The 24,455-nt window shown below is 43.1% G+C and overlaps 1 protein-coding gene across 2 annotated transcripts in view; it reads left to right on the top strand.

Annotated features, from left to right (window-relative positions):
- The window catches only part of POLR3A (RNA polymerase III subunit A), a 53,001-nt gene that overhangs the window by 10,174 nt on the left and 18,372 nt on the right, over positions 1–24,455 (top strand). For both annotated transcript variants that reach the window (XM_040485541.1, XM_040485542.1), the window contains exons 6-18: positions 1,990–2,229; positions 2,338–2,500; positions 2,679–2,815; positions 4,370–4,473; positions 5,342–5,483; positions 8,435–8,575; positions 12,579–12,648; positions 13,307–13,434; positions 13,764–13,902; positions 15,159–15,323; positions 18,668–18,840; positions 22,420–22,531; positions 24,246–24,364. In XM_040485541.1, the coding sequence (XP_040341475.1) occupies positions 1,990–2,229; positions 2,338–2,500; positions 2,679–2,815; positions 4,370–4,473; positions 5,342–5,483; positions 8,435–8,575; positions 12,579–12,648; positions 13,307–13,434; positions 13,764–13,902; positions 15,159–15,323; positions 18,668–18,840; positions 22,420–22,531; positions 24,246–24,364 (1,833 nt within the window). The remainder of the gene's footprint in view (positions 1–1,989; positions 2,230–2,337; positions 2,501–2,678; positions 2,816–4,369; positions 4,474–5,341; positions 5,484–8,434; positions 8,576–12,578; positions 12,649–13,306; positions 13,435–13,763; positions 13,903–15,158; positions 15,324–18,667; positions 18,841–22,419; positions 22,532–24,245; positions 24,365–24,455) is intronic.

The following is a 24,455-nucleotide window of genomic DNA, read 5'->3' as shown; positions in this document are numbered from 1 at the left end:
CGTATTGCCCTGAAGTTCATTGATCTCAGGATGATCCACATCCTGACATGTTTACCTACCCATTTAATTTCCAGGAACATGGAACCTCATATGCCTTTATGGGTAGCATAGCATTCTTGAGTTGATGGAGACCATAGAGCAGTGGTTCTGGACCTTTCCTGGCTCACAGACCTCTTTAGGAATTGAACAAAAACTCTGGACTCTATCTCCAGAAGACTAGTGTATATCCACTCCCCATTTTTTGTTTTGTTTTCAATTTGTTTTCATTTTTTAGGGCATGCAAGCTGGGAAGAGGGGGATAGAGAGTCTTTTTTTTTTTTTTTGGTGTGGGGCGGGGAGTACCCTCAAGAAGGAGAGAGAGGATCTTAAGTAGCCTCTGTACTTGGCATGGAGCCTGCCGTGGGCTCAATCCCGCAATCCCGGGATCGTGACCTGAGCTGAAATCAAGAGTCGAGTTGGACGCTCAACCAACTGAACCAACCCAGGTGCCCCATCCAGTCCCAGTTTTAATGCAAATCCAGGGGTTGGTGGACCTGCAGATAAGAGTTTTTCCATAGATGGCATCAGTCTTGCCTCCCCACCAGGTATAAATGCCTTCCACAGCATCTCCGGCAGACTGAGCAGCATGCTGAGAGCACACGGTGCTCTCTTCACCACCACCCAAGGCAGCCCACGCTCCACCAGGGAGCCCTAGCTGTTGGGATATTCCGCCTCAGACCAAACAGCCCTTCTGTCTCTCTAGTGGTCCCCAACTTCTGTTTCCTGTCACATAACAATAAGTCAGGCCCACTTCCGTGTGTCCGTTGGGAGATTGTTGTTACGTGACTCTTGCCAGTCTTGCCCCCCTGCATCGTGGATGTCCGTGATGTCCTTGTCTGGCACGACTCTAGTACTACAGGTGACATTCAGCCTTCATCCTGTTCCTTGAGCTCTTAGTTTTAGATTTCCTCCAACTGCTTCAGGTGGCCATGAGGTGCTTGTTGCTGGGGGACAGGGAAGCTGAGGGAGGTGAATTCTGTGGGCAGGGACCAGACTGCAAAACGTCAGGCAGGATTCCTTCTCCCCAACTCTACTGCCATCTCTTCCAGGGTAGGACCATGGAAACTTCCTCTTGCGACAGTGTTTTAAGGGCAGTGGCTGTTCAAACATTTCTTCTTGGTTTTGCTCCCTATTTCATTAAGTTCCGCATAGCAAGTTCTGGTTGTAACGTGTTCTTGGTCACACAGTCTCTCATCCCAAGAAAATGTAATAAGCAGCAACAAGACACAAGCTGACTGTTCTTAACTTTCGTCTTTGGGTATCTCTAATCATTTGTATTGTTCTTGTATTACAAGTGAGTTGTTGTAGCATAGCACTTCTATTAAATGAAGTTAATACAAAGGCAATATAAGTTCACTGTAGAAAATGGAAATGTAAACGAAGAAGCGATTATAATTCCATTCACCTGCAGACGGTACTGTTAACACCTCGCTAAACGTACATTTTCTCTTTTCTCTACAGATGTACATTTTCCCCCAAAATGAGATCATATTATATGCACACTTCTTTCATTTACCAATGTCTTATGAACATCTTCCATAACAGTGGCTACATTTCTGTAATGTCGTTTTTTAATGGCTTCATGCTTGCTCACATGTGGATATACCATGATTTTGTCTAGCCAGCAACCTATCAGACAGTCTCAATTCTTCGCTATTAACGGCTTTACTGAACATCCCTATAGCCAAATCTCTGTGTTGACTTCTAAAGTCAGACCCTGTGGAATAATTATGAGAAGTGGAATTGCTGGCATTAAATAATTGGAAGGAAAGGTATACACATGTTTAGGGCTCTGCCAGTGTAGCGTGTTACCAACAGAAATCTCTGCCCATGTTTGTACTTACTCTGAGTTCCGTGATGGGTCGGGTAGAGTGCACGGAGAAGTAAACCCATGCCCAAGCTGTGGGAAGTTAACGTGTGTCTCCATTCTTCCTTTCCTGCTCTCCATAGGAAAACCTGAATCCTTTAGTAGTTCTGAATTTATTTAAACGAATCCCAGCTGAAGATGTCCCTCTACTTCTAATGAACCCAGAAGCTGGAAAGCCCTCTGATTTGATTCTCACGCGACTTTTAGTGCCCCCTTTGTGTATCAGACCCTCCGTCGTGAGTGATTTGAAGTCTGGCACCAATGAAGATGATCTGACAATGAAACTGACAGAAATCATTTTCCTAAATGATGTCATCAAAAAGGTCAGTATTTCTAAGCCCCAGGTTTAGGAGTGTATCTATGCAAACCCTTCTTATCGAGAAAGATTGACCCAGGATAATTTTTTTTTCTTTATTTCTGCTCATTTTTAGCATCGCATATCAGGAGCTAAGACCCAGATGATCATGGAAGACTGGGATTTCCTGCAGCTGCAGTGCGCCCTCTACATTAACAGTGAGCTCTCGGGCATCCCCCTCAACATGGCGCCCAAGAAATGGACCAGAGGTTTTGTCCAGCGCCTAAAGGGAAAACAGGGTACGTTTCCAACAAGATGTGCAGGAGACAGTCTTCTGCCTTTTGTTACCCTTTTTTTGGAGCATGTCTAGTGTATCTAGTTGGAAATTACAGAATTTTCTTGTTTGTGGTCATACTATATCCCCAAACAGCATACATTTGTGCTGCAGAGACCTATAGCCTATTTTTATTGATTTAGGTCGATTTAGAGGCAACCTTTCAGGAAAGAGAGTGGATTTTTCTGGCAGAACAGTCATCTCACCTGACCCCAACCTCAGGATTGATGAGGTAGCCGTGCCAGTTCACGTGGCCAAAATTCTTACTTTTCCTGAGAAGGTAAGTACCATTCAGCCGCTCGATTCTGTTTTGACTCCAGTCTTTTACATTATTATTTTGAGATTCCAAACAGTAGACAGTTGGAAAATCCCAAGGTGTGCGTGTTATCTTCCAGTCTGATGCATATACCACCGCATGTAGTGTCTGCAACATACACAAACACAGATATGTCTGCCTTTGTGTGTGTATATTCACATTTATGTCAGACATCTCTTCTCTAACTTACTTCTCCAAGGAGTATGGTCTTTGACCTCTTCCTGTGTTGGTTCTTACCTCTTCTTTTAAAATAACTAATGATAGGGGCGCCTGGGTGGCTCAGTTGGTTGAGCATCTGACCTCAGCTCAGGTCACGATCTTGCAGTTCGTGGGTCCGAGCCCCGCGTCAGGCTCTGTGCTGACAGCTCGGATCCTAGAGCCTGCTTCAGATTCTGTGTCTCCCACCCTCTCTGCCCCTCCTCTGCTCACACTGTCTGTGTCTCTCCCTCTTTCTCAAAAATAAACGAAAATTTTAAAAAGCAATAAAATAAAATAAGGCCACTTAATGATAAACACCACACCCAGTTAATTTTCTTGGGATAGATTATTATTTTTAAGGCCTTAACAACCATCGAGTCCAATATCTGGGGTGTTTTAAGACTATTGAGGCATAGGGGCGCCTGGGTGGCGCAGTCGGTTAAGCGTCCGACTTCAACCAGGTCACGATCTCACCGTCCGTGAGTTCGAGCCCCGCGTCGGGCTCTGGGCTGATGGCTCAGAGCCTGGAGCCTGTTTCCGATTCTGTGTCTCCCTCTCTCTCTGCCCCTCCCCCGTTCATGCTCTGTCTCTCTCTGTCCCAAAAATAAATAAACGTTGAAAAAAAAAAAAAAGACTATTGAGGCATAGCCAGAAAGGCTGCCCCACTTTACACTTAACTCACACTCATCATGAGTGTAAAATGGCCTTTACAGTAACTGAGGTATAGAAAATGCAAGGCCTGATAGCAGGAAGGTATTGGCTTCGGGTTTGCTTTTGAGATTCATAATTAGCCCAGATCATGGAAGCTTCCGGTAAAGCTTGTGTAAAGTATCCTTAGTTGATTTACTAATGATCCAGAGTTTCCTTCTCAGACAGTATTTCACGAGACTGTTGTCCAAGAGGTCATGGGACATGATGTTGCAGACCAGGGTCTAACAGTGCTGGTGCCACAGCTTTTAAACCTCGGGAGCCCATGGTAAATCACTGCTAGTAAAGTTGCCAACTGCTCATAGAATGTTCTGGAAGGTCCTTTCAGCTGAGTCCAGCCCACTCATTTTACTAATGGGGAAACCAAAGGCCAGAAAGGACTTGGCCATTTCACCCTTCCAGTGGTGAGTTCGGACTGGAACCCGGGTGCCTGTGTGCCAATCAGCTGTTGTCGTTAAACCCAAGACTCTAGGCAGCAGGAGATAAACAAGTTTCTTCTCTTTCTTCTGGAATCACTCAAGGAAAGTAAAGATTGGGACACAGTACAGTATAGTGTGCTAGCTTACGGAAAGCTAACAGCCTCTCCTTGTGTCTTCTATCGTGGTTGTGCAGGTGAACAAAGCAAACATCAACTTTTTGAGGAAACTGGTTCGAAATGGCCCTGAAGTTCACCCAGGAGCCAATTTCATTCAGCAGAGACACACACAGATGAAAAGGTAATGCTGTCTCAATCTGTTTTTCTTTTTAATTTTTTTTTAACATTTATTTATTATTGAGAGCAGAACATGTGCATGGGAGGGGCAGAGACTGGGGGGGAGACACAGAATCCAAAGCAGGCTCCAGGCTCTGAGCTGTCAGCACAGAGCCTGACGTGGGGCTCAAACCCACAAACTGTGAGATCATGACCTGAGCCAAAGTCTGATGCCTAACTGATTGAGCCACCCAGGCGCCCCAAGCTGTCTCAGTCTAGCTGTGTGTAACGACCTTCTCATGACAGAGGTCGCCATATTCAGCCAAAGAATGTCATCCAAAATCCGGTATTTGTGACATTTTAGCCTGTGGAAAATACTGTTTAAATTGTAGTGAGCCTAGGTATGTCATTTGCTGTGCTTACTCGTTGCATATACACAAAATGTCTATTTGTTCCCTTGCGTTTAACGTTGGATCTAGGAAGACAGAACACGTGGGGGTGTGCAAGCCAATCATTTTCTACATCGTGTGGGCTCTCTGGGGTTACTTGACTCTACTCACAGCCTAGGGGGCACTGGTTTGGCCAGCTCTGACCCTTCACTGATCTCTGGTGCCTTTTTATCTCTTGAGACAAACATGAGACAAAACATATCAACAGGGTGCTGTGGGAGAAGCTGACTTATGACTGCATTTTTGTGATTCTAAGACATAATTTTCTCATATTTAACATTTACAAAATGAGGACCTATCTGTGTCATAGTTTAATGGCTTGTGGAGGCAGCTTTGATCCAATGAAATATCCATCATTTTAGAGACTGAATCCTGACATGAAGAGGGAGCACCTTGGTGAGGGAGCTTTGTTCTCACAGATCACGTTTCTTATCACATGTGTAGGTTTTTGAAATACGGAAATAGGGAAAAGATGGCTCAGGAGCTCAAGTACGGGGACATCGTGGAGAGGCACCTCATAGATGGAGATGTGGTGCTGTTCAATCGGCAGCCCTCACTGCACAAATTGAGCATTATGGCGCATCTGGTGAGTGTGAGATTCTGTTTTTATTTTCTGTTGGTGGGAGTCTGCTGTGTGCGCATGCTAAATTCCAGACTCCTAAAATTAAGATTGCCGGTAATCTGAAATTTTTTGTCACTTTTGATTTTTCTCTTCCTTCACTTTTTAGTTTGAGTGAAACTTTTACATTTTAAGCTTCCCTTCAACGTTTTTAATATTTATAAAATCCGCACTCAACAGTAAAACAGAAAGGAACTAATTGAAAATTGGCATGAAAGTAACTGGCATGATTTCACTTGCAAATGAAAATATATACATATATATGTGTATGCAGACTTATGTAAAACAGATATAGCTGAAAGTTGACTTGGGGTTTAACGTGGCTTATTAACTATGGAACTAAAATGCTTAGGAGATTTTTCGTCACAGTGGCCCTCCAATGAAGACCTTGGAGCATATTTTTTTCAGTGATTTAGTTTTGCAACAACAGCAGTTCCTTTTTCTGGAGATTTAAAATGGAAATGAGGTGCAACTTTAATTGGTTAAATATTCATAAATTCTCCTATCTCCAAAGCCATTAAATCCACGAGCATTTGCAACAGCATTTAAACAGGCTCTTCAGTTAGCGTTTTTCTAGATTTGGTCTTTCAGTTTACGAACATGCTGCATCAGTCATTTGACTTAAGCGTGGAAATACCGAAGAAGCACTTTATGACTATGGGATTATGATCATGGGGATCTAGGGAGGTGAACAAAATCCCTCCCTTTCCAGAAACTTTTGCTTGGCTTTGGGACATTTTCAAAGTAAAGCGTTTTTTGCTTGAAAAATTTCAAATATATACAAAAGTAGAAAGAATACTATGACGAACTCATATGTTCCCATTCTCTATGTTGAATAATTTTCCAAGATTCTGCCACACCTGTTTTCTCTCTCCCTTCTTTCTTTGATGACCCAGGTGCCAGGTCTTTTCTCCGTGTGTGATCAGTTCACACGTGTGATGGGGGCACCTGGGTGGCTCAGTCAAACAGTTTACTTGTGCAAGACACACACAACCACAGCGCCATTGTCACAACCACACGGAATGAACACTCACTCCCTGCTGTTGTCTAGCACACAGCCCATGTGCACATTTCCCCAAGGGTCTCAACTGTCTTTTCGCAGCTACTTTGTCCAAATCAGGATGTAAAGTCTGCATGTTACATTTGGTTGATAAAGGTCCTCAGTCTCTCTACAACAATCTCCCCTCCCCCTGTCCTTGTAATTTCAGTGTCGTTGTTGGAAAAAAAACAGGTCACTTGTCCTAAACGATGTCTCGTGTTGTGTGTGTGTGTGTGTGTGTGTGTGTGTGTGTGTGTGTAAGCATACGGCACAAAGACTTTATTGTTCCTTTTATCCCTCTGAACTGGGCAGTACTCGAGGCGCGATCAGATTCAGGCTCAGCTTCTGGCAAGAATGACTCCTAGGTGGCACTGGCTGCTCCTTACCTTATTTCAGGAGGGGCGTGCTGTCTGGCTGCCCCACTCTTCTTATGTTGAGAAGGTTAGAGCGTCAGATACTTCAGCCTGATGCCTCCCTTGAAAGTTTCCTTACCAACCTTTTATCTAAAGACTTCATCCATGGCCAATTATTGCCCGTGTTATTTCATTGGGGCTGCAAAATGAAGAATTTCTCATTTATCATGCCTTTCATATTCCATACCTATCATTTTATTTAAAAAATTTTGGGGGGAGTGTCCCTGGGTGGCTCAGTCAGTTAAGCACCTGACTTTGGCTCAGGTCATGATCTCACCGCTCATGAGTTCAAGCCCCGCGTCAGGCTCTGTACTGAAAGCTTAGAGCCTGGAGCCTGCTTCCAGTTCTGTGTCTCCCTCTCTCTCTGCCCCTCTTCCACTCATGCTCTGTTTCTTCCTCTCAAAAATAAACATTAAAAAAGATTTTTTTTTAATTAAAAAATTAAAAAAAATTTTTTTTGAATCTTTTATTTATTATTTTTGATAAAGAGTGAGCAGGGGAGGAGCAGAGAGAGAGGGAGACAGAATCTGAAGCAGGCTCCAGGCTTTGAGCTGTCAGCACAGAGCCAGACATGGGGCTTGAGCTCACCAACCATGAGATCATGACCTGAACCAAAGTCAGATGCTTAACCCACCGAGCCACTCAGGCACCCCTCCATACCTATCATTTTTATAATGAAGAGCCTGTTCTTGTTAACTACGGTTATTTGTTTATCCAAAAATATAGCGCCTGAAGGAAAGGCAGCATAAATGCCTGATTCTTGTTCCTTTATTGTCAGTCTGGGAAGGAAAAAGTTGGTGCTCAGTTTCTTCCAACGAGGTCGGGTTGGATTTTTTTTGTCTGTTTTTGCTTTCTCTTTTTTCGGTGTCATTAACCCATGGGTTTTTCCATAAGAGACTCTTGAATACAGAGAACATACTGAGGGTTGCTGGCGGGGTGTTGAGAAGGGGGATGGGCTAAATGGGTGATGGGCATTAAGGAGGGCACTTGTTGGGATGAACACTGGATGTTCTATGTAAGTGATGAATCACTAAATTCTATTCCTGAAATCATTATTACGCTATATGTTAACTAACTTGAATTTAAATTATTATTATTTTTTAAATTAAAAAATAATAATAATAATAAACCCTGGGTTTTTATTTAGTCCATGTGTTTTATTCAACTTCTGCCATAAATCTTTTTCATACCCAGCTGTGACGTCACTGGCCAGTGGGAGCCCCTTCACATGGCTCTTAACCTTGGTGCTTACCTCGTATTAAAACAAACTCATTGCATTGTTTTGATCTCATAAAGAATACCTCCACAAGTGACATGTATCTCTTAACAAAACATACAAAGATTTTATTTCCTTAATCTAAAGTGTCCAGTTTTCGAGGAAGCCATTTATTAATATTTTGAAACCATGAAGCTTTTGGATAAATGACTAAGCCCCTCTCCTATTTTGTTTTTTTTGTATTCCACAGGCCAAGGTCAAGCCGCACCGGACCTTCAGATTTAACGAGTGTGTCTGTACACCCTACAATGCGGATTTTGATGGTGATGAGATGAACCTTCATCTTCCTCAAACAGAAGAAGCTAAAGCAGAGGCTCTTGTTCTCATGGGGGTATGTAGGGTAGGGCAGCCCCGCTTCTGTGTAACAGCTTGAAAGGAGGGGGAGGGGAGCGTGTGTCCTGTGTGAAAACACCCTGTAGGGTGTAAGGGAGTGTCAGTGACAGGTGGGGAGCTGAGAGGAGTGGGTATTCTTCTGGCCTGTAATATGCGTTTCTAAGGTACAGGACATACATGAAAACCAGCTGGGAAAAGATAGATGCGGGTGTAGCAGTTTCTTGACTGTTGGGTGTCAAGGGCACAGCAGATGTTCTGCATAAGTAGGTTTTCTTTTGAGTACCCATACCCTTTATTGAAGACTTTCCCATAGTATGTTACATACTTGTTTGTCGTCTAAAGGTCACCCTAAACAGAATCATTATATGATGACCCATACCACCATTTCATTTTCCAGCAGTTAAGGGGAGCCCCTTAGATGGTAGAGAAGTTCAGCGATGAGTCACACAGACACCTGCTCTCCAGGAGCGTGCGGCTGGGCTCTCGTTGCTGTGCTACATGGACTACCGGCTCGCGAACCCAGCTGTAGCACAGTGCTGCGCGGGGCTCATCGCTCCTAAATTTAACAGGGCCCCGAACTGTTGAGTTTTTAGAGGCTAGGTTTTCCTTTTTCCCAGTATTCTGGTTTTCTTGTTATGAGTAGATTTGGCTGTGGTTGTTAGTGTTTCTACCCACAAAACACTTCTTACCATTTCTGATAGAGTGCTTTTCATCTCTTTTGGGGTAGGATGTTAGTATCGATTCTTTTTTTTTTTTTTTTTCCACGTTTATTTATTTTTGGGACAGAGAGAGACAGAGCATGAACGGGGGAAGGGCAGAGAGAGAGGGAGACACAGAATCGGAAACAGGCTCCAGGCTCTGAGCCATCAGCCCAGAGCCTGACGCGGGGCTCGAACTCACGGACCGCGAGATCGTGACCTGGCTGAAGTCGGACGCTTAACCGACTGCGCCACCCAGGCACCCCTGTTAGTATCGATTCTAAAGTGAAGGCTGTGAAGTTCTGTAAGCAGATCTATTAAAAGTACATGAGGATTTGGTGGGGACAGGAACAAGTGGCTGCATTCATGGCCTGTGCCTCGGTTTTTCATGCCTAAAGTCAACATCTTTTCTAGTAAAGTATCTGATGTGTTACTTCTTTTGTACACACACTTAATACTAAGAAATTCATGCGGGTAATTTCAGTTTTTTTAGAACATCAGTTTCTTACTTATTCAAACATTGTAGTGTAATGGAGTTATTTAAATAAGGTGAGGTTTTTACAGATCACATCTCTTTTCTTTATCTCCATCTCTTTTTTTGTTGTTTATTTATTTGAGAGAGAAAGAATGGAGGGGTGGCAGACAGAGAGGGAGAGAGAGAATCCCAAGCACACTCAACCCTCAGTGTGGAGCCTGACATGGGGCCCGTTCACAACCGTGAGATCGTGACCTGAGCCAAGATCAAGATTTGGATGCTCAAGTGACTGAGCCACCCAGGCACCCCTATTTTTATCTGTTTGTTGCTTATCCACGAACTTAAGATGGTGGCAGTCATGGTTTTTAGTAGCCTTGGTTTTGCTTTTATCTACTTAACATGTTATAAATGCCCACCTTTGTTGTAAAGTTTTCATAATTATTGATTATAATGGCTTCACAGTATTTCACAAGCTTAGCACACCATGATTCACCTACCTTCTCCTGAAAATTTAGGGTGTTTTCCCTGTTTGCTATGAGGACAAATCCCTTAAGGGCCATCTTTGTGCATTTGGAGTCTTTCTTCCGAGTTGTTTCTTCAGACCCCTCAGCCTTTTTAAATGATTCGGTTGATGCTTAATGAGTACCTACTGTGTGCCACCAAGTACTCTCCTAGGAGGGCAACACAGAAGAAAAAAGTCAAAATTCTGGCTTTTATCCTTATTCGAATGGGGAGAGGTGGAGAATAAACCAATATAAAATAGGTCATGTGGTGGCAAGTGCTGAGAAGAAAAGAATAAATCACAACAAGGAGGAAAGAAAATGAGAGGGGTCCTGTTTCATGGAGGATGGTCTGAGAGGGCCACTAGAACGATAACACTCAAGGCAAGTTCTAAAAGAAGTTGACGAGCAGTGTGGTTGTCAGCAAAAGATCAGTCCAAGCAGAGGACCAACAGGTACAAAGACCCTGTGGTGTGATCATACATGAGGTAACGAGGCTAGCCTGTTTCCTCCTAAGCCTTGTATTTGTAGCAGTTGTGAGGAGTGCTGTGCTCTGTATTGGGAGGTAGCAAGAGAGAAGATGAGGAGGGCGAATGGCCATGAATGAGATCCACACTCCCACAGTCAGATGGTGCGTTGACCAGTGCAGTCATTTTTTCTGACCTTGTACTCTTACTCTAGTAAGCTCTCCAGAGGAAATAACCAGTTGCAAAATCACTTGTAATGATAAAACATTAGAAGCAGGCAATGTCCGCCAATAAAAAAGTTGGTTAGGTTAAATCACATCACATTCGTACCACAAAATCCTGCATGGCCCTTAAAAATGATGATGTAGTATTGTTGTCAGCATAAAGCTACTTATGATTTATTTTTTATTTAAAAAGCAGGCTGTGTGTAAGACATGATCTTATTTCATTTGGTAAATAGATGTTTCCGTGTTTGTAAAAAAGCTTATAGCCAGAAATTGGGAAGGTTATGTACCAAAATGTTTTAACAGCAGTTCTTTTGGTTTGGCAGTTCCATGCAGAGATGTTTTTTGGGATTCTGGGTGGGGTTTTTTTGTTGTTGTCGTTTTGGGTTTTTTCGCTTATCTATATTTTTAGACTTTCTGTAAAAAACATACTATTTTTGTAACAAAAAAGTAATAATTAGAATGTTGCTAGTGATATCAGCTATGTAAGCTAGTTGCTAGAGATAATGGCCTGTAGCCAACTACTTGGACTTCAGCCTTGAGTTCGGTACTGAGGATCCATTTTGTTATACAGCGTATATCATTGGTTAAAAATGACAATAAAACACAGGCTCTAAGGCCAGGATGGAAGATCTTTGTTACCATCAGGACAAATCCCCTCAATTACATGTAAGAAAGTTATCATCTAACTGTATCAACTCAGCAGTTCTGTCTCAATAGGTAGGGCTCTAGCCTGAATGTGGTCCCAAATTACTGGGGAGACTTTTGCAAAATATGCAAATCCCAGCTTCACGTGCTCAGCCCCAGACCACTCCATTTCCCATCCCAGAGAGATTCTTGAAAACAATCATGAACGATTACCTTCCAGCCCTCATTGGAGGATCTTTGTTCTGTGAATGTTCACAATAAAGCAGGAACAGGTCTCTGCCTTGGAGGGCCTTTTACTCCAGGTGAGGTTGCCTAGACAACCCACAAATAACATAAGCATCTCCACATCATGATTTGAGCAAATTTACATGTTGCTTATTTCCCAAGCACAACAGCAAAACTTGAGCATATGCACTCTGATGCACAGAATCTTTTTTAATTTGTTAATTATGCACTGGACAGCTAGCACCCCTTTTTGCTCAGTGTAGGCATTCATTAAATTTTCATTAAATCGTGTCATTAATTATCATTAGTACTCACTGTCTTCATTAAGAGTTCAACAGTTCTGCCCTCGTTGTGGAGAGGTATGAAATTGATTGACCTCAAAGAGAACAGTGCTGTTTATCATGTATAGAAGTGAATTTTCTTTGGAGAAGTGAATTTATTAATAACTAGGAAGTCTTACTTACACATACAGAGTTCTTACAGGGATCCAAAGCTTCATTCAGTATTTAGTGTTGGCAGGAACGTCTGACGTCAGTGTTGCAGGTATGCTTTGACTCCTCTTAACAGATGAAGGAGCAAGAGCTGGTGACAGCTGGGATTGAGAGCCTTGGCTGCCATTTCTCAGCCCCACTTTTCTGCTCGCCTGCTCTTCTTTATTTGTGTGTGACAATTCAGAGCCTTTGTGGTGCAGTTCTTTGGACTGCATCATGCAATCCAAAGAGTGTCCGAGAATGGCTAACATGTTGTGTTTGTTTTTCCTTTAGACGAAAGCAAATCTTGTAACACCAAGGAATGGAGAACCACTGATTGCTGCTATTCAGGACTTTCTAACAGGTGTGTTTATGAATTCACTTGAGAGGAGACTATGGAACACTAGGATTCTCATTCACAGTGATTCATGTAACAACTTGAGAAGCGATTTAATTTCATGTGTTTAATTCTGTTGTTTACTATGTTTGATTCTGAATCTGCTTGAGACATTTTGGATTGGCTGGTTATTCATTGAATCAGTAAGCATTTGAATTCATTGAATCAGTAAGCTCCTGACGTGCACTAGACAGTTTTCTAAGCACTGGAGATAGGACAGTGAGTCAAAGTCCCTTGTGGAGCTTAGATTCTAGTGGAAGAGGGAGCCAGCAAGCAGCTATAGGTTTTAACTCACTCCTTAGCAATATTCCAGATTCCTTTTAAAATCGAAACCTTTTGGGGCACCTGGGTGGCTCAGTCATTTAGGCGTCTGACTTCGGCTCAGGTCATGATCTCACAGTTTGTGAGTTTGAGCCCCACGTTGGGTTCTGTACTGACAGCTCAGTGCCTGGAGCCTGCTTCTGATTATGTCTCCCTCTCTCTCTCTCTGCCCCTTGCCCTGCTTGTGCCTCCCCCCCCCCCCAAAAAATAAACTTTTTTAAGGTAAAAAAAAATAAAATTGAAACCTTGTAATTGTCTCGCACATTCACTCCATTTCTTTTTGTGGTGTTTGCAACATTCATAGGTGCCTATCTCCTCACTCTTAAGGACACTTTCTTTGACCGAGCCAAGGCCTGCCAAATCATTGCTTCAATATTAGTTGGCAAGGACGAGAAAATTAAAGTTCGCCTCCCACCACCTACAATATTAAAGGTTTGTGCTGGGAGCACCCGGGTGGCTCAGTCGGTTAAACATCTTACTCTTGGTTTCTGCTCGGGTCATGATCTCATAGTTTATGAGATCAAGCCCTGCCTCAGGCTCTGCACTGAGAGTGCAAAGCCTGCTTGGGATTCTTTCTCCCCTCTCTCTGTCCCTTCCCCATGTGTACGCATGCATTTTCTTTCTCTCTCTATGCAAATAACTATACATTTAAGACAGTAAAGCTTTGTGCGGGAGCCAGGCATGCCGGGTACAGGTTTGCATGTGAGTACTCTGCAGACCAGGCTCAGCCAGCTGACATTGTGACTTTCTTCCTCCTTCAGCCTGTCACCCTGTGGACAGGAAAGCAGATATTCAGCGTCATCCTCAGACCTAGTGATGACAATCCAGTAAGGGCCAATCTCCGAACCAAGGGAAAGCAGTACTGTGGCAAAGGAGAAGATCTCTGTGTCAACGATTCCTGTGAGTCAAAGCAGCGGGGTGGGAGCAGGCAGAAAGCAGGTGGCCAATGACTGCCTTCACTCAGCAAGCAAATGCAATGTTTCTCTTAGGCAGGAAGTTTATTCTTTAGGGAAGTGTAGTTGGTATGTTTCCTCAGCTGTGATTCCCCATTTCTCTAAAAAGTAGAGATCATGTAGATACATGATCCAGTGATTAGAATGTTCCTCTCTGCATGTGTTTTAGATGACTAGTGTCTGTAAATTAATGCAATTTCTTTTATTCTGCCCCCCCCCTTTTTTGCCATAAGAAAGTATCTCATCATATGAGGCATATAATTTATCATTTTATGTCCAAAAAATGTGTTCATTGTCTAAAAGTATAATGGGACTATTTTTCTATCGCCTCCTGGTCAGCTTGTTTCTTATAACACGAAGATCAGGTGTAACCACAAGAGGATATAAATGTTAAACCATCTGAGTCATCCAGACTAATTCAACCCAAAGTATAGTCCACAGACCAGTGCCTTTCAGCCAGCGTTTCCTTTCTGACGCGAGCCTCCTTGCTCACCCCAGACTGCTAACCGGCAGCTCCCCAGCAGGCTCCTCTGAATGGCACTGACTTTGAATGGGCTTTGCTAGCAAGGTCTTGTGACAAGAAATGGATCTCCAGGACTCTGTGCTGAAGAACTGAACCACAGAGTCTCTGAAGGTCAAGATTCCTGTTTTGTGATGAAGAGTAAATGTGTTGAAGGGCACCGATTTTTCTCCGGGTTAGAGCCTTTGATTTGAAAACACACCTCTGGTCTTTCAGGTGTTTTGGCTTCCTTGTTTTAGATTGTATTTTGTTTCTTCTCCATGTAATTCCATTTTGTTGTATAGGCTCTTCATGGTGGTGTCATCAGTTTTCATCATCTTGGGGGAATAACAAAGTGCTTTACAGCTTATGGAGTAGTATGTGGCATGTGATTTCATCAGATGCTCACAACATCCCTGTGACACAGGATAAGTGCTCGGTGCTGTCACTTATAGTTCACAGTTGAAAATGAGGGTCCTGTAGTACTTTTCAGAGTTAGGACTGTAAGGTAAACCACTGGGCTTTTCATGCTTTTCAAAAGTCCCTAGATTTCTCTCTTTTTCCCCTCAAAAAATTTTGAGAGAATTTTGCTTTGCTTTGCTTTAATTTTCATAATGGGAGCATGCTTTCTCCACTGCCCCACGTTGGAACGAGGCTGAGTAGTAAGTAATTGTTCAAGTGCCCAATCTTTGCTGTCCTTGCAGACGTTACCATCCAGAACAGTGAGTTGATGAGCGGCAGCATGGACAAGGGAACGTTGGGATCAGGATCGAAGAACAATATTTTTTACATTTTGCTGCGAGACTGGGGGCAGAACGAAGCTGCCGATGCAATGTCACGGCTTGCCAGGCTGGCTCCTGTCTACCTCTGTGAGTATCTCCAGCGTCCTCAGCGTATGGTGGTGGTTGCTCGGGTTTCAGGGCTGTGCGTTAGTTTGTTCTTTTACCTTTGTTTCCTTCCCCCAGCCCCCACGTGCCACACATATACCCGCACACAGGAAAGGAGACTTACTCCAGGCTGAATCATTTGGGACTTACAGAATGGGATCAGCTCAGTACTGACTTGCCTGGTTTCAGATTTGAACTTGCTCTTGAATTCTTGTCTCAAAATGCCCAGTAGCTCCAAGATGCCAGTCAGACAGGGTTGTTAGACAAGGGCCCTCCGCAGGCTGCTTCCAAGGTACCTGCGCTCCACCTATGGCCCTCTGGGCCCTCACAGCTCAGCTGTGCTGGGTTACTCTGTGTTTCCCTTCTCTCCTTGCACTGTTCTGTTTCCTTTGTTGGCCCATCTCTGAGCATGCCATACATGCAGGTTTTTACGTGCCCAAAAACGTTTCATTTCTACCCTTACACTTGATCGATTGTTTGGCTGGGTATAGAGCTCTGGATTGAATTTTATTTTTCGTCAGAATTTTGAAGGTACTGCTCTACTCTACAGAGTTGCTGTGAAAGTGTATTTCTATTCTTATTTTCAACTTTTGTATGTGTCTTCATTTTGGAAGCTTTGCAAATCCTCTTTGTTCTGGAAGTTCACACTGTAGACGCTTGGTATGAGTCTTTTTTTCATTCATTGTGTTGGGCACTCTGTAAGCTCTCTTAATCTGCCTCCGTGTGTCCTTTGGTTGTGGAAATTTTGTTTTTGTTTGATAATTTTCTCACCTTAACTTTCTCTGTTCTTTTTGGAATTTTTGTTCATTTTGTAAGTAGAGCTTCTAGATTGACTCTATGATTTTTCTTACCTTCTTTTCTCTGTTGTCCATTTCTTTGTTTCTGGATTCACTTTATCTTTTTTTTTTTTTTTTTTTTAATGTTTATTTATTTGGGTGGGGGAAGAGGCAGAGAGAGGGAGAAAGAGAATCCCAAGCAGGCTCCAACACTGTCAGCAAAGAGCCCAGTAGGGGGGATTCAATCCCATGAACCGTGAGATCATGACCTGAGCTGAAAGCAAGAGTCAGGACATTTAACCGACTGAGCAAGCCAGGTGCCTCTCAGTTTAACTTTTAAAAATGATTTCCTAGAGGGGCACCTGGGTGGCTTAGTCAATTAAGTGACCAACTTCGGCTCAGGTCATGATCTCACAGTTTGTGAGTTTGAGCCCCACATTGGGCTCTGCTGACAGCTCAGAGCCTGGAGCCTGCTTTGGATTCTGTGTCTCCCTCTCTCTCTGCCCCTCCCCTGCTCGTGCTCTGTTTTTCTCTCTCTCAAAAATAAATAAAAAACATTAAAAAAAAATTAGGGGGTGCCTGGGTGGCTCAGTCAGTTGAGTGGGCCAACTTCAGCTCAGGTAATGATCTCATGGTCCGTGAGTTCAAGCCCCACGTTGGGCTCTGTGCTGACAGCTCAGATCCTGGAGCCTGCTTCAGATTCTGGGTCTCCCTCTCTCTCTGCCCCTCCCCCACTCACACCTCTCTCTCTCTCTTTCTCTCTCAAAAGTAAATACATAAATAAAAAATTAAAAGTGAGTTCCTCGGGGCACCTGGGTGGCTCAGTTGGTTATGCATCCAACTCTTGGTTTTGGTTCAGGTCATGATCTTACAGTTCATGAGTTCCCCCTGGGCTCTGTGCTGACATTGCAGAGCCTGCTTGGGATTCTTCTCTCCTCCCCTCAGTTGCTCTCTGCCCCTCCCCCATTCATGTTCTCGCTCTCAAAAATAAAGTTAAAAAAAATTTTAAGTGAATTCCTCTATTGATTTTTTTTTTTTTTAACTGTCATTTATTTCACTTCCAACTATATTTTCCATGTTTCTTATTTGCAGGTAGATTTTGATTTTTGGGTTTGTTTTTTTGTTTGAAGACTTCCTGTTCTTGATCTCCAGATCAAGATTCTCTATCATAGAGACAATGTTTTTCATAGATTTATCTGAAAATTCTCCCTGAATTTTCTCTTTAGTCTTGTTTTTCTGTGCATTTGTTGTCTTTAGTCTTTCATGTTGAAGACTTTCCTCAGAGGTCTGGTGGTCCCAGGGGCGCTTGGTTGGCTCAGTTGGTTAAGCGTCAGACTTTGGCTCAGGTCATGGTCTCACATTTTGTCAGTTCGAGCCCTGCGTCGGACTCTGTGCTGATAGCTCGGAGCTTGGAGCCTGCTTCAGATTTTGTCTCCTTCTCTCTGCTCCTCCCCCACTTGTGGTCTGTCTGTCTCTCTCTCTCTCTGTCTCTCTCAAAAACAAATAAACGTTAAGTTTTTTTTTTTTAATCTGGTGGTCCCTGGCTATCCATTCATATTTTGGGGAGCGAGACACCAAACACCGATTGGAAATGGATGGAGCCTGTTGGTTGATGGACTTCTCAGTCCCTTGATTGAGCTGCAAGGCAACATTTTCATTGAGGAACTACCAAATAGCCCTGTCAGTAATACTTTTCTCTAGGGAGGCTTGGTTTCTCCGGGAACATATCTTCCGCTCTCAGTCTCCCACCCAAAGTTGAAACCTGCTTCTCAGGATTCTGGGATGTGGCCAGGGAAAGGGACTAAGGAATCACAGTCATGGTATATACAGACCTCATGCCCTGCTTTACAGTCCTCCCTCTCTGTTTGCACTTAGGATCCCTCAGTCTAGAGCTCTCTAATTCCGTATACTGGGACATAAACTCTCATCTTCCACAGGAAAATACTGGTTTTCCATCAGGTTTCCTTATCACCAACACATACGTTGTCTCCAGCATCTGCAGAAGCTGGCAGTATAGTTTCTGAGCATTTCCAGACTCATGGGTCCTCATTTCCACAGCCACTCTTAGGTGTCCCTTCCCCACCCTGCTAAGCCAGGTGCCTCTCATCCACCCATTTTCTACATATGTTAGCGTTGGGATTATTGACCATGTGTAGTTCCCTCAAAGGTGGGGTTTTTCTGTGTTTGGGGAGGATTTCTGAAGAAGGAAGGGGGTGTGGGCAGAAAGGTATCTGAGATGATGTCTTAGAACAAGAAGTCAGATGGCTCGCTTTCCATTGCTGACTTTGTCCAGCTGCTCTTTGGTATTTAATATTGGCCTGCTGTATATCATAGTTAGTTGGGGACAGTACTTGCTCCCCACTGGGTTGTAACGTCTCTGACAGGATTCAGTGAGTCTTGGTCATTTTGATGTAACTCTCTACAGACTGATACATTTTTATTTAATTGGGTCATGATATATTCTCTCAAGGTATAAACTGGTTTGTATATAGTGAGTTGACTAACATCCATGGCACTCTCTTTCTGCTCTACCTGCCGACTATTCTGCAGCAAACCGTGGATTCTCCATCGGGATTGGTGACGTCACACCTGGTCAAGGGCTGCTAAAGGCCAAGTATGAGTTGCTGAATGCTGGCTATAAAAAATGTGATGAATACATTGAAGCCCTAAACACAGGAAAGCTGCAGCAGCAGCCTGGTTGCACCGCTGAGGAGACTCTAGAGGTGAGTCTGCTCCTCGGGTGGGTTAGCCACTTCATGCCCACAGGGCTGTGCTGCAAGCCTGAAGAGAAGGTAGCAGAAGGGAGGGGGAAGTAAAGGCCGTGCCTTTAGCCCCAGGTCAGCCCTGTGCGGCGTGTGTGTTCTCGTTTAACAAGGGGAGGGCCTTCAATCGGATCCTTTACATCCCTAGCAGCTTTCACGTTCTAGGTGGTGAAAACAGGGCTATCTGTTCACTTGACCACATGGGGCTGCTCTTGTTCCAGCGTCACACTTAGGCCCCTTCTGTAACTGGTACTCACATGCTTGTGCCCTTTCTATTTCTAGCATCTTTGGAGTAGAGACTGGCAACCACAGCTCTTTAAACGGATGGTCTTTGAAGGAGCACCTAGCTGGTTCAGTCGGTAGAGCGTGCAGCTCTTGATCTCAGGGTTGTAGGTTTGAGCCCCATATTGGATATAGAGATTACTTAAAAATCAAATCTTTAAAAAAATAAAACTCAATGGATGGTCTTCAAAAGAGACTGGGGCACAGAAGAGGGAAAATTCATATCACATGCCTATCTGCTTCCCCTGTCACATTAGAAACTAGGTTAGCTGAGAACGTGCCGAGCAAGGGTCAGAATCAGAATGAGGACCAGCCTCTGGGAGCTCTGCATTCTCTCAGGCAGCCTGGGTCGGCAGTCTGACTGCACCAGGATTTCACCTGGCTTTCTTCTGTCTCCCCTGCAGCCCATGGCTCAGAGCTGTAACTCACCTAAGTGTGGAAAAATGGATAAGCAATAAGAAATTTTCTGATGACATGAATTTTTTGTGAAATAGGAAGAAAGCAGAGTTGTAGGCACCATTCACCATTAGCTCATTCTTAATCTCACTGAGTCTTTTAATTTATTTTTTTACTTTTTAAATCCCAGTTAGCTAGCATATAGTGTAGTAATGATTTCAGTCATAGAATTTAGTGATTCATCACTTACATGAAAACCCAGTGCTCATCCCAACAAGTACCCTCCTTAATGTTCATCACCCATTTAGCCCATCCCCCCACCCAATACCCCACCAGCAACCCTCAGTTTGTTCTCTGTATTTAAGTCTCTTATAGTTTGTCTCCCTCACTCTACTTATCTTATTTTTGCTTCCCTTCGCCTATGTTTATCTGTTTTGTTTCTTAAATTCCAAATGAGTGACATCATACGATTTTTATCTTTCTCTGACTTATTTCACTTAGCATAATACACTCGAGTTCCATCCACATTGTCGCAAATGGCAAAGATTTCATTCTTTTTGATTGCCAAGTAATTTTCCATCGTGTATGTGTATGTGTGTGTGTATACATACACACACACATACATATACACCACATCTTTATCCAGTCATCAGTCGATGGACGTTTGGGCTTTCCATACTTTGACTATTGTCAGTAGTGCTGCAATAAACATTGGGGTGCATGTGCCCCTTCGAATCAGCATTTTTGTATCCTTTGGATAAATACTTAGTAGTGCATTTGCTGGATTGTAGGGTAGTTCTATTTTTAATTTTTTAGGAACCTCCATACTGTTTTCCAGAGTGACTGCACCAGTTTGCATTCCCATCAACAGTGCAAAAGCAGTTCCCCTTTCTCTGCATCCTCGCTAACATCTGTTGTTTCCCGAGTTGTTAATTTTAGCCATTCTGACAGGTGTGAGGTGGTATCTCATTGTGGTTTTGATTTGTATTTTCTTGATGATGAGTGATGTTGAGCTTCTTTTCATGTGTCTGTTAGCTATCTGGATGTCTTCTTTGGAAAAGTGTCTATTCATTTCTTTTGCCCATTTCTTCCCTGGATTATTTGTTTTTTGGTATTGAATTTGATAAGTTCTTTATAGATTTTGGATACTAACCCTTTATCTGGTATGCCATTTGGAAATAATCTTCTCCCATTCCTTTAGTTGCCTTCAGTTGCTCATTCCTTCAGTTTTGCTGATTGTTTCCTTCACTGTGCAGAAGATTTTTATCTTGATGAGGTCCCGGTAGTTCATTTTTGCTTTTGTTTACCTTGCCTTTATCAAGTAAGAAGTTGCTGCGGCTGAGGTCTTTTGCCTGTTTTCTCCTCTAGGATTTTGATGGCTTCTTGTCTTATTTTTAGGTCTTTCATCCATTTTGAGTTTGTGTTTGTGTATGGTAAGAAAGTGGTCTGCATTCATTCTTCTGCATGTTGCTGTCCAGTGTTCCCAACACTATTTGTTGAAGAGATTGTCTTTATTCCATTGGATATTCTTTCCTGCTTTGTCAAAGATTAGTTGGCCATACATTTGTGGTCCACTTCTGGGTTGTCTGTTCTGTTCCATTGATCTATGTGTCTGTTTTTGTGCCAGTACCATATGATTACAGCTTTGTAATATAGTCCGAAGTCCAGAATTGTGATGCCCCCAGCTTTGGTTTTCTTTTTCAACATTACTTTTACTATTCGGGGTCTTTTCTGGTTCCATACAAATTTTAGAATTGTTTGTTCTAGCTCTGTGAAGAATGCTGGTGTTATTTTGATAGGAACTGCATTGAACATGTGGATTGCTTTGGATAGTATTGACAGTTTAACAATATTTGTTTTTCTGATCCATGAGCATGGAATGTTTTTCCAAAAAGGAAAATTGTCAGAATTGTCTTCTTCAATTTCTTTCATAAGTTTCCTATAGTTTTCAACGTGTAGATCTTTCACTTCTTTGGTTAGGTTTATCCCTAGGTATTTTATGGGTTTTGGTGCAATTGCAATGAGAGCAAGTCCTCTTTCTGCTGCTTCATTACTGGTGTATAGAAATGCAACCAATTTCTGTGAATTGATTTTATATCCTGCGACTTTGCTGAATTCATGTTATCAGTTCTAGCAGTTTTTTGATTAATCTCTCTGAGTCTTGAGAGAGAGAGAGAGAAATGGATGTTCCTCACTGGCACTTACCTAGGAATTTACTTGAGGCTCCAGCAGCATTTGTTTTTAGTGGAACCATGACTCGTAACTGATTTAGCACCCTCTCTGTGAGCTGAGAAAGGACACCTTGTGGGTGAGCTCATGGACTAGAATATTCCTGTAGAGTCACCTCATCACATGCTTAACTTGTGGGAGTTCACATGTGTGCTTGGAAAGTAAAAATAAGAGGTAAATTTTAGAATTAGCATAAACAGTTTTCCATTACTACATACTACACGGTAGCTTCTGTTCCTAAGTGTATTTGGGCCTACGTGTGCATGTACAGTTGATATGTATACAGACATATTGTAGAGGATGCTATACACATGCTATATACTTTCTGCCTTAGGGGCCATTTAAAGGATTTTTCAAGACTTTGTTACTAATCATTTTTACCTTAAACACTGATTTGGAACCTTTCCGTCCTCATGGAAGGTTAGGGTCTTTATAGATAAGGCATATTGATCTTCAAAAGCTCGAAACCCTTTCTCTATTGGAAATCTGACATCTGGCTTAAATTTTGTCAGATTTCATTAAATGTCAGGTTGAAAAAATAAATAAATAAAATAATAAAATAAAATAAAATAAATGTCGGGTTGAATGTTGGTAATCAGCAGAGTCCTCATGCACCTCGCTTTTTCCCTCCAGGCTCTGATCCTGAAGGAGCTGTCTGTGATCCGCGACCACGCGGGCAGTGCCTGCCTCCGGGAACTGGATAAGAGCAATAGCCCACTCACCATGGCTCTGTGTGGCTCCAAAGGTGTGCGCTCCTCCACCCACTGCCCTCATTGCATTCTCTGTATGGGTTGACAGGTTTTCTCCCAGAAAATGCAGGAGTAATTTCAGACCGTTCATTTATAAGGGTATGCCTTGGGGCACCTGGGTGGTCTGTTGGTTAAGCATCCGACTCTTGGTTTCGGCTGAAGTCCTGATCCTTGAGGTTTGTAAGTCAGAGCCCCGTGTCCGGCTCCATGCTCTTAGCACAGAGTCTGCCTGGGATTCTCTCTTTCCTCTCTCTCTACCCCTACCCCACTCGTGTCCTCTGTCTCTCTCGAAAAATAAATATATGTATATTTAATATATAAATATGTACATATTAAAAAATATATATAAAGGCATATTTTTTTTATTAAAAATTTTTTTTAATGTATATTTATTTTTGAGAGAGAGGAGACACAAAGTCTGAAGCAGGCTCCAGGCTCTGAGCTGTCAGCACAGAGCCCGACATGGGACTCGAACCCATGAGCCGTGAGATAATGACCTGAGCTGAAGTTGGCCGCTCAATCAACTGAGCCACTCAGGTGCCCCAGAGCATATCTTTTTAAATCCTATGTATTGAAAGAGACTTAATTATTTACATCTTAGACATTTAACTCTTATTTTTTTTTAATTTTTTTAAATTATTTTTTTTAACGCTTATTATTGAGAGACAGAGAGACACAGAGCGTGAGCAGGGGAGGGGTAGAGAGAGGGGGAGACACAGAATCCAAAGTAGGCTCGAGGCTCTGAGCTGTTAGCACAGAGCCCGACGCAGGGCTCAAACTCACAAACTGCGAGATCATGACGTGAGCCGAAGTCGGTCACCCAACCAACTGAGCCACCCAGGCGCCCCCCTATTTTTTTTTTAATTTTTTTAACGTTTACTTAATTTTTGAGAGACAGAGACAGAGCATTAGCAGGGGAGGGGCAGAGAGAGAGGGAGACACAGAATTCAAAGTAGGCTCCAGGCTCTGAGCCCATGTCGTGCTTTGTGCTAACAGCTCGGAGCCTGGAGCCTGCTTCAGATTCTGTGTCTCCCTCTGTCTCTGATCCTCCCCCATTCATGCTCTGTCTGTCTCTGTCTCAAAAATAAATAGATGTTAAAAAAATAAAAATTAAAAAAATAATAAAAATTTAAAAAGCTTTCTAAATTAATGTATTTAGTGATATGGTAAATGCTTTAATTTCATAGTTGTGTAGGACCTAAAGCGTTAAGTTTCATGGTACTGCATTCAGATTCAAAACCTCCATGCTTCTATTTCTGTAAATTTTTTTGGCAGAATAAAGTCCAACTTTGCTGCTTCCCTCCCGCCCCCTGCAGTGTTCACCTTCCTGCTCCTGGTGAGCATGCCCCCCACTTTCCCATTCCTGTGTCTTTGCTTCCCACTTTTCCACTTTCTTTGGAATTTCTCCCCTCATCCCTTCTTATATCCACATTGTAATGTCCTCCACAAGTTCAGCCTGGTGGCAGACTCTTCCCTGCAAGTCTTTGCTCCAGCCCCAAAGTGCTTACACTCCCTGCTGAGCCCTGCAGCTCTCCCTCCGCTTTTGTTCTGTTGCTGAGGGCTCCACCCTGTATTATTCTCGTTCTGGCTCTTACTGTCCCTAGACTGGGAGCCTGCGCTGTCATATTCCTGTTTTATCCCACGGATCTTCTTGTGCTTAATTAACGTGGTTCGGTAAACAAATGTTACATTCCTGACCTGTTTCCCCAGGTTCTTTCATTAACATATCACAGATGATTGCCTGTGTAGGACAGCAAGCCATCAGTGGCTCTCGAGTGCCAGATGGCTTTGAAAACAGGTCCTTGCCTCACTTTGAAAAACACTCAAAGGTAAGTAGTAGTGGTTAAGACAGAACTTTGGAGGGCAACCGTGGGGAGTGCGGAAGAGTATTGGGAGCCCTGTGCTGCCAGCGCTCCCAGA

Source organism: Herpailurus yagouaroundi, unplaced genomic scaffold (genome assembly GCF_014898765.1).
Source record: "Herpailurus yagouaroundi ecotype Mexico unplaced genomic scaffold, PumYag 163, whole genome shotgun sequence".
In the NCBI taxonomy this organism is placed as follows: domain Eukaryota; kingdom Metazoa; phylum Chordata; class Mammalia; order Carnivora; family Felidae; genus Herpailurus; species Herpailurus yagouaroundi.
Note: the sequence above shows the minus strand (reverse complement) of the source record. Positions and strands in the feature narration are given on the sequence as shown.